At 54.2% G+C, this 14819-nt stretch overlaps 1 protein-coding gene and 1 non-coding gene across 4 annotated transcripts in view; both read right to left on the reverse strand.

Annotated features, from left to right (window-relative positions):
• TMEM132D (transmembrane protein 132D) overlaps nt 1–14819 on the reverse strand; it is a 553830-nt gene that overhangs the window by 83249 nt on the left and 455762 nt on the right. For all 3 annotated transcript variants that reach the window (XM_078061121.1, XM_078061122.1, XM_078061120.1), the window contains one exon: nt 3218–3361. In XM_078061121.1, coding sequence (XP_077917247.1) covers nt 3218–3361 — 144 coding nt within the window. The remainder of the gene's footprint in view (nt 1–3217; nt 3362–14819) is intronic.
• On the reverse strand, nt 11826–11925 carry LOC118554925 (U6 spliceosomal RNA). The gene has a single exon (XR_004926717.1). It is a non-coding gene; the product is annotated as a U6 spliceosomal RNA (small nuclear RNA).

Here is a 14819-nt window from a genome sequence, read left to right on the forward strand (position 1 = left end):
TGGACTTTTCAATTACATCAGCCAACAACATTTTTTGATTTTTTTTTTAAACTGAAGTCGGTGTGGGTGGGATTTCCTGTTATTTCCAACCCCTAAGAGTCACAACGGATATTACTGCTGACATCCGAAATGCATCCATTAGAGATCGTTGCCTTTTGAAGACCCGGCCTCCTTGGGAAGCATAAGCTAACACGCCTTCATGTGATTTACAATTCAGTGAGAATGCCTCTTCCAGTGGATTTCCTGCGAGGAGGTTTCGATACAGACGGGGCAGAACACACAGGCTTATCCCACCTCTGGCTGGAAAGGAAGAAAGAGCAAATAACAATGAAAAGACTGGAGCTTTAAAGCAGACCACGCCGTCAGAGGCTTTCAGGAGTGCAGGGGGATGTGGTTCTTCTCCAAGGACCCCTGGGCTTTCTGTCTGAAGAGTGTCCGAAAGACACCGAAGTATTATAAATACCAGGGAGTCTCCCAGCACCTGTGACCCCAGGAGCTGCACAGAGACAGCCGCGTGGCTGTGGGGTCTGACTTTTAGGCTGCGTGTCCATCTGCGGGGCTGCAGGTGCATGTGCTCGAGCTCCCATGTTTCTGCAGGTGATTTTGTGAGTCCCGGGATCACTGGAGTCAATCTGGACTCCCTAGGGCATAGCGAGAAGTGTGGACTTCTTTGCTGACTGGTATTACCGGCCTAGCCCAGACTGCTCTGCACAAAAGGAATCCGTTCCCAGGAACGTCCAGGGAAAGTCCGGCGTGGTCTGGAGGGACTTGGGCTCTCGGGTGCTGTGGTGAGGATGTGGCTTCCCCGGAGTGGCTCCGGCTTCTCTGTTGGTCCCTTTCTGGAGGTGGTACCATCTGGTCACCGCAGGACGTCTTGTCAAGGGGGGTTAGCAACCAGAACAAAAGGAGGGGACCCTTCTTTATAAGACTTAAAGCCTGACTCTCCAGATGGCGCCTCCGTGGCTGGCATTGGGACCAGGTCTCTCCCGGAGCCAATGACGGCGTCTAAGGGACACAGTGCTTTGTGGCCACCCCGGGTCACCCAGCCATCAGAAGCTGGGGTGGACATGGCACCATTTATGTTGCACAGATTAAGTGCCAAACACAGAGGAATTTTCTGGAGAAAACATCATTGCTATTAGAAGGAGGGCAAGTGGAGGCTGGTGAGAACACGCTCGAACATCCTTCACAGGAATCCGCAGTCTCTCCTGTCACAAGAACGCGTCTCCCCACCCTCGTTCCCGCCGTCCCCTCGGCCTGCAGTGCGTTTCCATGTTGTGTGTCATCTGGCCGACCGCAGGCAGACCCATCCTCAGTGTCTTGGTGTGAGTATGTCCACAAGAAGGCTTTCGCGATTCAACAACATGCTTTCTCATCTTGATTACTGCACCGTTCACTCATTCATTCACCACACATTTGTTGAGCGCGTACTATCTGCCCAGGCTTGTAGGTGACGGGGCACAGCGGCGAAGGAAGAGAACCAAACAGCCCTGCCCTCCCAGAGCCTATATCCCCATGAGACAGACAATAAACCAAGCAAAATAAAAATATATATGTGAAAATACAGGAATATATATTGCACACATATAACTTAGATGAATAAATATAATGGATAAAAACCGAGCGGGGCTGGGGAAGACGGTGCTGTGGAAATGTGCGACAACTTTACCAACACTGCCCAGGAAAGGCTGGGGAGAAGGGGAAACGAGGGACCCCACAGCCCTGCAGGGAAGGGGGTTCGGAGCAGAGGGCCCGGGTGCCTGAACCGTCAGAGGAAAGGCAAAGACTCTGGTGTGGCTGGGACCGCGAGAACGAGCGGGAACGTAACAAGAGTGAGGTCAGAGATCAGGCAGGTGGGCAGGTGGGCAGGACTCAGTGTCCCCGCAATCACTCTGGCTTCTCCTCCGAGACGGGAGGGAATCGTGTGGACGTTTGCGAGCCGAGGAGGGACAGCATCAGCCTGACATTTTGATCCCTCTTGCTGCCGCACCGAGAACAGACTACGGGGGAGAGGAGGCCACTGGGAAGCCCACGGGGAGGTCGCTGCCCAGGGCTGGGAGAGAGACAGGAGTGCGGGCTGGGGGCTGGCAGGACGGCCTGGAGGAGGGTCGGGTCCGGGACACGTTTGGAAGGCACGGCCAACAGATTTGCTGGAGGACTGCACGTGCGGGGAGAGAGAGATCAGGGTGAGCCAAGATACTGGTGTGGGCCCCGGGGAGGCCCGGCCTGCCCTGCACGCCCCGCAGAGGGGATTCTGGAACAGGGGTGAGGGGTGTGTCACGATGCCGACCTTCCTTCCCACCTCTGCCTTCTCTCCAGCCAACGGCAGGACAGGGGCCGTGCCTCTGACTGTGGTCCTGCCGTCGGAGGACCTAACACCTAGTGGGGATTCAGTCGGCGTCTATCCACTGCTTTCTGGGGGTGGACACGCTCCCTGGAGTTCCCGGCAGGGCAGAGGGCTTAGCAGCTCCCGTCCAGCACCAGCAGGGTGACCGAGCTCGGACTGCTGCTGGGACCCAGAGGGAAGGGGTCGCGCGCACCTCCAACCCTCCCGCCGTCCCCAGGTTCCGAGGAGGCACCAGGCGGCGGCAGCGCGACAAGGCCATCCCCCGCTGAGGGCGGCGCTGCAAGGTGCCCCGCCGAGTGCCCCCACCGACGCATGTCCCTGCACGCCTCGGCTTCGCCTCATCTGTGCATCCCATTATAAGGAGAGAGAAGAGGCCAGGAAAGAAGGGTCCAGGGAATGTAAATGAAGGGCTGCCCCCTACGGCCCCCCAGCTGCAGAGCAGGCCTGGGTTGGCCGGGGGGAGTGGGGACCAGTCTTCTCTTCCTCCCTCGGCCAGGGCTGTCCGTCGCAGGGCGGGTGACTAAGTGCACGCTTGGCCCCCGCACTGACCCTGCACACACTCTCCCCGCTAGACAAGCCTCCAGGGCACGGCCGCACACTCGCCAGACTGGGTCTGGCCCCCCTTCCCGGCCCCTGCAGCCCTCCCCGCCCTCCCCAGGGGCTGGGACGAGGCCCCAGGCACTTGGCAAACACGAAAGGTCAGGAGCTTGGCAGACCTGGCTCAGCCTCCCGAGTGGTTCTGTATCCCGATCAGGGGAGGGTCTCGGGATACCAGCGGGGGCACCACGGGAATGGGCTGGGAGGGGGCCCAGGACCCGCAGCGGTCATGGCCACGGACTCTCGGGGCGGGGCCGGGGGGCGTCCACTTGCCTTGATGACGTCTTCGTCGGACGACCGGCACTCCACGGACGTCAGCAGATCCGTCACGGCGCCATCCTCCTCCACCGACACCACCTTGACCGGAACGGCCACCGTCTTCCCCGTGAGGATGGCGGTGTTCAGGATCTCCGCCTCCTGGAAGACAGACACACCTTGGGGTCACACACCTCCCCCTGTGCGACGGCCTCCCCGCCTCCCCACAAGGGACCCCAGCGCCCGCACCGCCCGGACTCAGGAGAACAGGATGGGGAGGGGCGGGAGCAAATTCATGATTTGTGCCGAGTCTGGCCAGGCTCTCCACCCGCCATTTGCCTGCTCAACGCTTCCTCTGTCGCTCAGCTCAAGGTGTCCCCCGGGATGTCCCCGCTTGCCCTCGTTATTTGCTTCCAGACCCCCCAGAGCCCAGGACACACAAGCACGGAATCTCCTCTGGGGCATCCGACACCGTTGCCGTCTTACTTAGAATTATTCGGTTGGCGATCCCTCTTCCAGGCTCTAAGCTCTGTGGGGCTGGCCTGCCTTCTTCCCCCCCCCTGCCTGGCACAGGGCTAGCTGCAGCGAGCGAGTCATCATCTGCAGGACGTGTGGCTAAGGACTCGACCGAAGCACTGGAACCCACACGCCTGCCTCCCTGGTCTCCGGCTCTTAGTCCTGCGCATGGACGCAGGGCCTCAGGCTGCATGTCCCAGACACTGAGCGGCGGCCCTCATTCTGCACCTGTCCCCAGCGCACCGCTCCCTTCTTCCGTTCCTCCTACAGGGCCCCGGGAGATCATAGGAACCCATTTCTCAGATGGAGAAAACTGAGCCCCAAGAACTGGAAGTGGGCCTCATTCCCCTCTGCAGGGACTGTCTCCCCCAATCACACAAAGATCAAAGTCCCCATATAACCCACAGCCTCCGTACAACTAGCCTCCCGAATTCTCGCCCATGGCATTCTTGCTCAATGCTGTTAACTGCGGGCCAGTGGTGTCCCCGAGAGGGGGGCTGTGTCGGGGTGAACGTGGAGTTTCTTCTGTAGGTCCGACCTTGTCTGGCCTATCCTCGGTGATAGGAAGTGAGACGCCTGGACAGGTGCTAGGAGACCCGTCTCTCTTAGGGCCAGGCTTGCACAGGTTCTTGCTAATTTGATTTTCATGTGAAGTCGCAAATTCCCATTTAGCAGCATGCCAGAGGAAGGGATGGAAATGTATCATCCTAACATTGCATAACTCTTTTCCTTATGTTAACTTTATATTTCTTACGTAAGATCTTATTTTTCCTTTATAGGACTCGTTCATCTTATAATTAGCTCATTTGGTTTAGATTTGAATGTGAAACTATATATATGCGTTTTTTTTTTTTTTATTATTTAATTCTGAAAGAAAGACCGCAGTTTGGAATGTTCCTGAATTTCAAAGACCATGCCTTATACTGTCTCAATATGCAAAAGCTTCTAAATGCCCATTGATTATGTGCTTGTTCCCCGCCCCCCCGTGAGTTCCCAGACTGATGCGCTTTTATTTTGGGCGCAAGCATAGTAAAAGAACGAAGGGATGAAGTCAGAATGTGGTGCTACTTCCCGCTGCCTCTGGGGGTGGGGGACGGGGGAGAACTTGTGTCTACGTTCCTACCGAAAGGGTAGAGATCCAGGAGAACCATTCACACTGTGGGAAGAAGTGGGAAAACACTGCTTAACTCTCTGGCCCAAACTGGCTCATCTCAAAGGAAAGAACAGAGCGGGAGCATGGCTTTATGACTTTGGACACCAGCTTCAGGAAGAGGAAAACGATTTTGCCCGTGCCTGGTGGAACAATAAGCAGCATCCAACAATAAAACCCAAAAGGCCTTTAAAGCGCCCGTGCATTCAAGGCAGCACAGCGAGGACCAACCCCGGACTCACTGGTGAGCAGGTGCGGTCCAGATGTCGGGGGCGCCTCCGGCCGGACGCATCGCTCTGCCTACAAGACCTCGTGGGGATTGGGGACGGAGCTTGGGCTCACTGGTGAGCAGGTGCGGTCCAGATGTCGGGGGCGCCTCCAGCCGGACGCATCGCTCTGCCTACAAGACCTCGTGGGGATTGGGGACGGAGCTTGGCTCACTGGTGAGCAGGTGCGGTCCAGATGTCGGGGGCGCCTCCGGCCGGACGCATCGCTCTCCCTACAAGACCTCGTGGGGATTGGGGACGGAGCTGTCAGGCCGCCCCTGCCTTCTCTGCGCATTCCCGGTTCTTCAACGTCACGAGCCCTCTCTCTGGTGTAGCTCTGCTTTCCCCGGGAGGTGAACGGCGCGTCTCCAGGCGAGAGGTGGTGGGAGGGCCCCGCTTTGCCTTGGTTTGGGTTGAGATGCGACACACAGCTGCGCTGATGATCTGACCCCATCAAACCCCGGAAAGCTCAGCTGCCTTACCACCATGGGTCACCCTCATCCCAGCCCCTCAGAGCGAGGAAAGCAAGGCAGGGAGGTCTTGAGAACGCACCGTCTCAGTCCTCACTGGCAGCCCCATGCTCCATGCAGAGAGGACTCCCTGGGTACCCCACAGCTCCACAGAACTCCAGGCTCTCCAGAGGCCAGGAGGAGGCAAAAAGGGGAGGAGAAGGTGACCGTGCTTTGAGGCCACCTCGTAAGAGAGGCCACAGATACTCTCTTGGGATTCAACTCATGATCTATTGTAAGGAAACAATGAGTGTCCTGATTTTGCCCGAGAAATGACAGCTCCCATCTTAGCTTGGATCCCCTCTAGAAACAGCCGAGGAAGGGATTCAAGGGCAGGGAGGCCTAGTAGGGGGGGTTCAAGAAGTGTCCGTAGGGGAGTCGGGAAGAGGCAGCCAGGAAGGCGTGCGAGCCTCCACCAGTTACCGCAGTGGGCAGCTGGAGCTGGTCCTGCAGGGACTGAGCCGAGCTGCAAAATACACCATGTGTGTTATATATTTCCATGGGTGGAAATACATTATCACCCATTCCCTTGCAGGGAAATTACCTAAAATACACACCTAAAAATAGTTCCACGGAGGGGCGAGTGAGCTGGGTTATTTATACAGCTCCTCCTGAGAGCCGCTCCCGGGGCCGACCATCCCCGGCACATCCAGCCTGCTGCGTGTGTGGGCAAAGCAGCCTCCCCTGCTTTCCAAGGATGCTCCTGATGGACGGTGGTCCAGGGCACTGTGCCGCGCTGGGGTGTAAGGGACGTGCATGGGGCGGAGGATTGAGGAATAAAACTGAGGAATGATGTCTCATCCAGAGGTCTGATGGATTGGAACCAGAATTAGAGGGTTTGTTTGTTTAATTTCCTCATGCCTTCCAGCATCCTGATTTCCTGCTTCATGAACATAGTCACTGATTCACGATCACCCTTCCAAATTAACTTTAAAACAGAGGGGAGGAAGGTGATGGAGGCAGATAAACATCACACTGGGGGCCTTCTAAACCGCACCCAGAGGTTGATCTGTGTGTTAGAGATGGTTTGTCACCCACCTGATGGCCACCTGCCCTTCTGCCCTCCTAGCGAAACCCCAATTTTGTTTGAGGCTGCAAGATGCCCAGCTAAAATTACTGCATTTTGCGGGGGGCTGTCCTTCATTTGTGACACAGTTCTCGTCCATGAGATATAAATGGAAGTCACTTGGTGAGGCTTCCAAAAAAGTCTGTGAAAAAAGCAGATTCTGAAGGTTCTTTTGTGTTTTCCCTTCCTGTTGCCAAGCACAGATGATCCTGGATTTGGGGCTGTATCTTGTACCCCCACGGTGAAAACATGCAGCTAAAAGCCACATGGCCCAGCATCACGTTAGGGTCAAGGGCAGGGAATCTGTTGCTGGAGTGCTGGGTGCGAATCCAGCCTCTGACACTGCCCAGTGGGTGACCTCGGATGGCTCACCGGACTCTTGGTGCCTAATTAGCTTCAACGATGGAATGAGGATAACACAGTGCCCACCTCCTGTGTCTGCCTGGGTTTCAGTGAGTCAACAGCATTGGAGAGTTTATGACAATGGCCGGTGCCTCAGGTGTGGGTGGCAGGTGCCCCAGAGTGGACAGCGTCCCCCCAACATCCACGTCCACTCAGAACCTCAGGATGTGACCTCTATCGGGAAGAGGAGCTTTGCAGCTATGATGAGTTAAGTTCAGACGAGGTCGTCCTGGATGAGGGTGGCCCTCCCCTAATGACTGGTGTCTTTATGAGATAAGAAGACACAGACAGAGCCCACCCCCGCCCCCAAAGGTGGCTCTGTGAAGGGTCGGGCGGGGATCGGGGTGATGCTCCTGTAAGCCGAGGAACATCTAGGATGCCAACAGCCACCGAAGCTGGAAGAGATAAGGAAGGACTCTCCCCAAGAGCCGCCACGTTTGTGGTACTTTCTTACGGTGGCCCCAGGAACCAAGGGAAGGGACCTGGACGCCGGCTGGATGTGTCCCAACACCAATCCTGGACGCTTCCTCCAAACGCCCAGCAGAGGAGACACGGCTAAGATCTTGCTTATTTAAACCTTTCGCCTTCAGATAACCACTGTCCCGTCTGATACGACCCGCCAGCAAGAGGCCCTCCTGTTTCTCGGGTCTTGGGCTGAAACCAGCAAATCAAATAGCTTCTTGTCCCTCAGGAGGGGGGCGAAAACGATTTTTTTTGCCTTCACCGTGACCATGGCCCCTTGGGAGATCACGTGCCATTTTCATGCCAGGCTCTGAGCCGGGGCCGCGTGTCTGAACTAGATGAGGAAGGTCGGAAGGAATAACAGCAAGAACGGTGTTCGCGGCAGCACTGCTCCCTCCTAACAAGAGCGTCCAGGTAGGCTTGGCGTATCCCTCCGGAGGGGGGCAGACAAGGGCAAACGTGCCATTAAACAAACGTGGCGGCGCCCGGGGGGCATGGTCACTCTTCCCCGCCGTGCGGGAAGCTGGTGCGGGCCCTGCATCTGTGAGAGTCCCCGGGGCACAGTGGCCCGCGGCCCCGTCCCTCACCTCCACGCCCAGAGTGTCATACCCCAAACTCCCTGCGAGAGGAAACGGGAAGACGGGCATTCCAAGGGAGGGGAAGTAGAGTTAACTGGCAACTTGCTTTACTTAGATGCACACGAAGGAAGCATTTCCTACAGGGGCCGCTAACCAGGGCATGAGAAAGGGGACAAGCTCGCCCCCAGACAGGACTTCAGGGCAATACTGAGGCAGATCTCCTTATAACGTTGTTTATTCTGAGTCCCTGGGATGGAAGCTTCTGTTTTTGCCTGCCCAACCCCTTCTCCATAACAGCACATCATTATCCTTTGGGGAAGGTTTCCCTTCTCCTTGGGACGGACAGACACAGCAACCCTCTCCCCCTCCGGAAGCCGGGGGGCATCTCCAAGGCCACACGGTCAGCCTCTTGCTCCGCCCCCCCCATGGGAATTCCATTCGAGGGAAGCGGGCAGGAGCCACAGGTGCTCGGATCTCATTCCCTATCAGCAGCGCCTGGAAACCTGTCATTTCCCTGTTACCTGCATTTCCACGAAGGGCCTGGTTCCTGCCTTTTCTCTGGGCCATCCGTTCTCTGGGACAGCCCATATTCTTTCACTAAACTCCTTTTTAGAGGGTAAGTGTTCTCAACACACACACATACAATAATCATAGTAAGGGAAATTTTGTAAGGTGGCCTCGATCATGGTGCTACTTTCACGGGGGTATAAACTTATCCCCAAACTCACTGAGTTATATGCATTAAACATGCACAGCTTATATATGTCAACCATACCTCAAAAGTAGTTTAAAAAAAAAACAAAACCCAAACTTAACCAGAATCAATGTGTTTTGCTTACAAGGAACCCTAATTAATAAAGATGACCAGGAAGGTGGTCAAACCCTTTGGGTTTCCTACCAATTCTCATTGAGATGCAGACTTAGTATTTCTGAACAATTATCAACCTCAGTTGGCCAACTTGCAAATTGGATATTGCATTAGTCTGAATCTCCCTGAAAACAGAGCCTGGGACCGGCTCTAGGTGGCGTTAATTTATTTGCAAGTGGTGGGAGGTGGCGGATGAGGAGCGGGAAGGAGGAAAATGCCCACGGGAGGTGGTGGTGTCCAGCCTGCAGAAGGGACCCGGGGAGCTAGCGTCTCCAGGGGGCTGGCCTCCCAGAATTGTCCAACCGCAGGCTGGAAGCATGCATTTCCCTGGGGGTGTCAAGGCCACCCCTGGCAGGGCTCCCAGGATGTCAGGGAAGCCCCGGGGGGAAATGTGACTGGAGATGGGCCAGGTCAGGGAGGGGGGGCAGCAGCTCCAACAATGGACTCGGGTGGTTATAAAGTTCTCACATGTCAGGAGAGAACGCCCTCTGATAAAGTCTGGGACAAGTATTGTGTTTACTTCCTAAAAAAGGAACACGCCTCTGCATTCTTGTTTGCATGGAGACCTGTGGCCGGAGTTTACAGTGATTCAAACCGCAGGTTTCAGAAGCAATGCTTCTTCTCTTGTCTGCTTACCTCCCGTAGCAAGATTGTATCAAGCGCTCCACCAGCATCCCACCCGGTCCTCAGGGAATGAAGAACAGACAGGTGTTGCCTCAAGGAACCACAGGGACAGGATGCACACCACCTGGGGGGCTACACTGCAAGGCCCTGGGAGCAGGCACATGCTAGATCTACCTACGACTGGCAACATCACTACTCCCCTCTTGATACCTCTGCAACTTCCCCTATTGCTAATATATTTGTTGTATAGAATATGAGCCCCATTTCTCACATATTTGCTCCTTTTGGTTTTGAGAGATTCCGCGTGAGTCAAGGATCTTAGCTGCAGACAACAGAATCCGCTCTTGCTCATTTCAGCAGGAAGGGATTTGCGGAGGACTCGGCATTGTTGACGGGTTGAAGAAGCGGAGTCCGGCTGACCTCCCAAGATCAGGGTCTGGAACTACTCAGTGGGCCTGCCATGGATCGCTGCTTCTGTCCCTGGTTAGGAGGCTGGGAAGTCGGGCAGATTGTTTTAGACCCTTTCTGCCGCTCCCCAAACCCCACATACTCCCTCTTCCCCACCCTGGAGAGAAAGCATCACATGGGCACATCTAATTGGCAGAGACGAAATCACAAGCCTAATCCCTCAGGGACACTCTGTTCTCTTCCTTCTCTGAATAAAGCAGATTTTTGGAGTTTACTTAGAGAACACGAGATTTACACAGCAAGGGACTGTAAGAACATAGAATACCTTTTGGGCAGCTACAAATCGGAGTTTTCCACAACCTCTATCAACGCGACATGCTCTGCTATCTTCCTGGTGTTTAAGTACAAAAAAGACATATTTGCTAAGTCGATTAATTCTCCGTAATTAAAATTTTATAATATCGGCATCATTTACTCTCTGCTCTTGACCCCACCTCCAACAACACAAAGAAGTAGCACCTTACGATTCTCTGTCCACCGCAGACAGAATTCTAGGACATCAAATGTCAAGGGGACATAAGATGCAAGAATTCAGTTTTCATATTAAAACAGTATTCCGCGCAGTTAAAGACAGAGGCTCACATCCAGTATAAAAGTGATGTTTTTTCCTCCTGTCAAATTATATCATACTCAAAGCTGATATTTAAACTGGGGTCGGGGGGAATCCTAAAGCACGTGCTATAGCACGAGTACTGATCAGTCAGAAGATACGCCCGGCCGATCAGTCCGGATGCTGATGGGTGTGCCGTGTGGGTGGGTTCCAGTTTATGGAAGAGAAAGAAAGGCTCAGAAAAAATATGCCATTTGCACCAACATATTTTCCAGGCCCCTCGAAGTCGGAGCCATGTGAACACTTGTAGCTATTTACATCTGAGGGTTGGTGCTGTCTGTCACTTCTGGGTTGGGGGAATAAAGCTTGGGTGCACAATTCCCATTCTTTCTCATCAGCTGCCCTGCTGACTGAGGTTGCGTGTTCCAGATGGTGCAGCCACAAGACGGTAGAGCCTCTGCCAGCCGGGTTACCCCGGGTCACGGTACAGAGAAGAGCTTCCTACTGAACCACAGAGCACATGCAGCAAGAGTACTAAATACGCTTTCTTTGTCTTAAGGCAATGAGACTTTTGGAGCTACTTGTTACTGCACTCTAACCTAATCTAGCCTGACTAATACCTAACACTTCCCCACTTCAGTTTCCAAACAATGAAAATATTCACTAAATTCTGAGTCATATGCCCCACGCCAAAACAGACCGCTCAGGTATGAGAAGCCAACAACATTTCCTCCACGTGCTGCATGGCTGGCCCTCCTTCTCCTGGTTTCTGTTGTAATGAGCTTGCACGGACCCAGCCTAACTCGGTGCGGAAACCGAACATCTCCGCAGCTTCTCTCTTCCTCATTGTGATTTCTCAACTGTGCTTAATTTCCTAAGTCTTTTCAATGCATTTCCCAACAAAGATCAATAACCTGATGAATACAATAATGACTCGTCATCCTGTCCTTGTCTTTTGCTTGTTTGTTCAAGCTCTGTTATTTCAGCCTGTGCCCCCGGTCCACAGCAAACACTTAGTGGATGATGGGCTGCAGTTTCTCATTCATGCCCCATGAAACAGAAGAGCTAGTACAGGACCCCAGAAATACTACATCCTATTAGCCATAATGCCGCATCACTATAAATAGCCTGGGTGCTTCTTTTATTTTACCTTTATTTGTATTTTTTAAAAACATGGAACAAATTGGTGTGTCATCCTTGCACGAAGGCCAGGCTAATCTTCTCTGTGTTGTTCCAATTTTAGTCTCCGTGCTGCCGAAGTGAGCACCTGTGAGCTGCTTTTAGCAAGTGGGGAGCGTCAGTCAATTTGGCCTGCACTGCAAACGAATTTAAAACCACTCTGTTTTTAAAGTGCATCAGCCCCTCAGCTTCGTGGCTGTGGCATAGTACGGAGAATTACTGCATGTTAGCAGTGATACCAGGTAAAATAAAATTATCCTTCCACCCACAGGGAAGCAGCGAGATGCCACAGGGCCGAGCCCACACGAGGCTGGTGACGGCGCATGCCTTCCGCTGGGCAGGCTGTCTCCTGGAAGCCGTTGATAATGAGCCAGATGCATGGTGCTTATTCTTTTCTATGTGAATTAAAAATTTTTATCAAGGTCAAGCAACCTCATTGATAAAATACCACGTATGTGAAAAGGTTTATCATAAAATGCCGCGAAAGGCCGTCCTGATCCCCATTCCTTATCCCGATTTTGTTCCCCTCGGGCAACCACTTTTGATTCATCTAACTATCAGGAAGGCTCTTCATCCATCTCAACAACACGATCCGCTACCCTTTCTGATGCAGCCGGCTCAGCCATTCTCTGGTTTCCTGGCACGACAGCTCAAATCTCCTCTCTCTCTCTCCTTTCTCAACCAGTATGATTAGATTCCTGTTTTGGTTCCCCCATTGGCTTTATTTATAACTTAAGCACACACACCCCTAATCAGGAGATAATGTGTCGGTTCCTGAGGGGTTGTGTCTGCAGAGGCTTGGACGCTCCTCCCGGGCAGCGGCGGGAGCTCTGGGGGCCCCGGGGACCCACGCCTGCCGTCGAGAATGTGTCCCTTGGGAGGCTCGGCCACAGAAGCTGATCTAGCTTCCACCGGGTTCTCTCCCCGGCAATGCTTGCTTGCGGAACTCGGCCGCCAAGGTGCACAGAAGTCCAGACACACGGAGGGGCCAGCGCAGGTGGTCTGGTCCACGGCCACGGCTGAAATCCGGCGCCCACCCCCCAGATGTGTCCACAAGGAAGCCTTTGAGGGGACTCCCTGCCCCAGCAGAAGCCCCCGAGCCGAGTCCCATCGACTCCCAGAACCCTGGCGCAGCCACACGCACGCAAACCCCCACGCACCATACAAGCCCGCTCCGACTCCCGTCCGTTCCTCCGGCCACCCTGACCTTCCAACGTTTCTCCTTCCTAGTGGATACTTTTATGCTCTCAAGGTTGATAACATCTACACTGCGGCCTGAAATATAATGAAGCCCCCCATGCTTTGTACAAAGGTTGAATCTAGAAGCTGAAAACTGATAATGGATCCCTGATACTCACACAAATGTGGTTCACCGCGGAGCGGTTCCTCAGCCCCCAGGCTACCGATGTTTGGGGCCAGATAATTCCTTGTTATCAGGCTATTGTGTGCACTTTATATATTTAGCAGTATCCCCGGACTCAGCCCACTAGATGAGTGGGCCTCCAATAATGGCCTCCTTCCTGCTGTGACAATGGAAAATGTCTCCGGGCTTCGCCAAATGTCCCCTGGTGGGTGGGGGGGGCAACCGCGAGAACCGGGCTGAATTGTGTCCTAGGACTCCATCCTATTTCCTCCTCCTATTTCTGTGTCCAGGTGTTACTGATCACCTCTTCTTCTGCTTTCCCTTTACCAGATTCAGGGCTTGTTTTAATAAATACACGCACCAAAGGATGGGAGAAATTTTTAAAATGCAGAAGCAGGAGGGAAATCCTTGATTTCCATTGAGCACAGGGCATCGTGGGGCCAGAGCCGGCTGGCTGTACGAGGTACATGGACCCTTCGAAACAAAGTATAAATAAATTTCTTACATTGTAGTTTTTTATACCAATGGAGCTTCCTATTAAAAATGATCCCAAGGTAATAAGCTCAAGGCCCAACTCAAAAGCTACATCTTTCTTAATGCCTCCAGGTGGAAATAATCAGCGTTACTGTTTCTGGTTTATTAGAGGTATTACCTATGATGTGGAGGCAGCGGAGTCCAGAGCGAGGAACGTGGCTCTGAGCCAGACGGCGTGACGTGGAACCCGACTCTCCATACCTACTAGGCCCGCGACCGCAGGCAAACTGGGGACTGCGCCGTGTCGGTCTCCACGTCGCTACAACGGGGACTGTAAACACGCCCGAGTCAGCAGCTGCAAGTGAGGACGGCGCCCGTGAGGCAGTGGCGGGTGGAAGAACACACGTGTTGGCATCGTGACGACTCTCCACTCCACCTGAGCTCAGGATTTCTTCCAGCCGTGCCTAGCGCCCCGGAAGCAGGGGCCGGCAGGGGAGCCCAGCCCGAACAGCACGAGCCCCGCTGGGCACGGCGAGGTGACCTTGGGCACGTTACGCACCCCCTTGGGGCCAACCTTCCTTGTCTTAAAAGATCTAAGTGGCATCTGGTCGGAGCCTGCTCATGGGTCCCCACAAGGCTCTGGACTCAGGCTGCCTGGGCGCAAACCCCAGCTTTGCTACTCCCCAGGCATGTGACTCTGCGACTTACTTAAACTCTTGTCCGCCGTTTTCCTCATCTGGAAAGCGGGGTTCTGAATAGCATCTACCTCGGACAGTCGTTGTGAGGGGCGGCGGGCACGTTGCGGCATGCCGAGTGTTCAAGCAGTGCTTGGCATTACCGGTTTTTCAGTGAGGTTGGTTATTATTAGCAGTATCCTAAACATGCGGCGACTTACAGGAATTCAGTATGTTCTTGGCAAGAGGATAAAGCAAGGGGGGAGGGGGAAGGAGAGAAGCAGGGAGCAACGGAAGGGGAGAGGCCGGGACACATCACCACCACGCGCTCCCGTGACCCCCGGCTCTGTCCTGGAGGGAGAGCACGGGAGCTGGCAGGACCCCACACCACCCACAGGGGGAGCCTCTTACAGCGCTGATGGGAACTTGAGCAGTCAGGGTGTATTGTTCACACATAGGATCCCCACGCAC

Source organism: Halichoerus grypus, chromosome 13 (genome assembly GCF_964656455.1).
Source record: "Halichoerus grypus chromosome 13, mHalGry1.hap1.1, whole genome shotgun sequence".
NCBI classification, from domain to species: Eukaryota; Metazoa; Chordata; class Mammalia; order Carnivora; family Phocidae; genus Halichoerus; species Halichoerus grypus.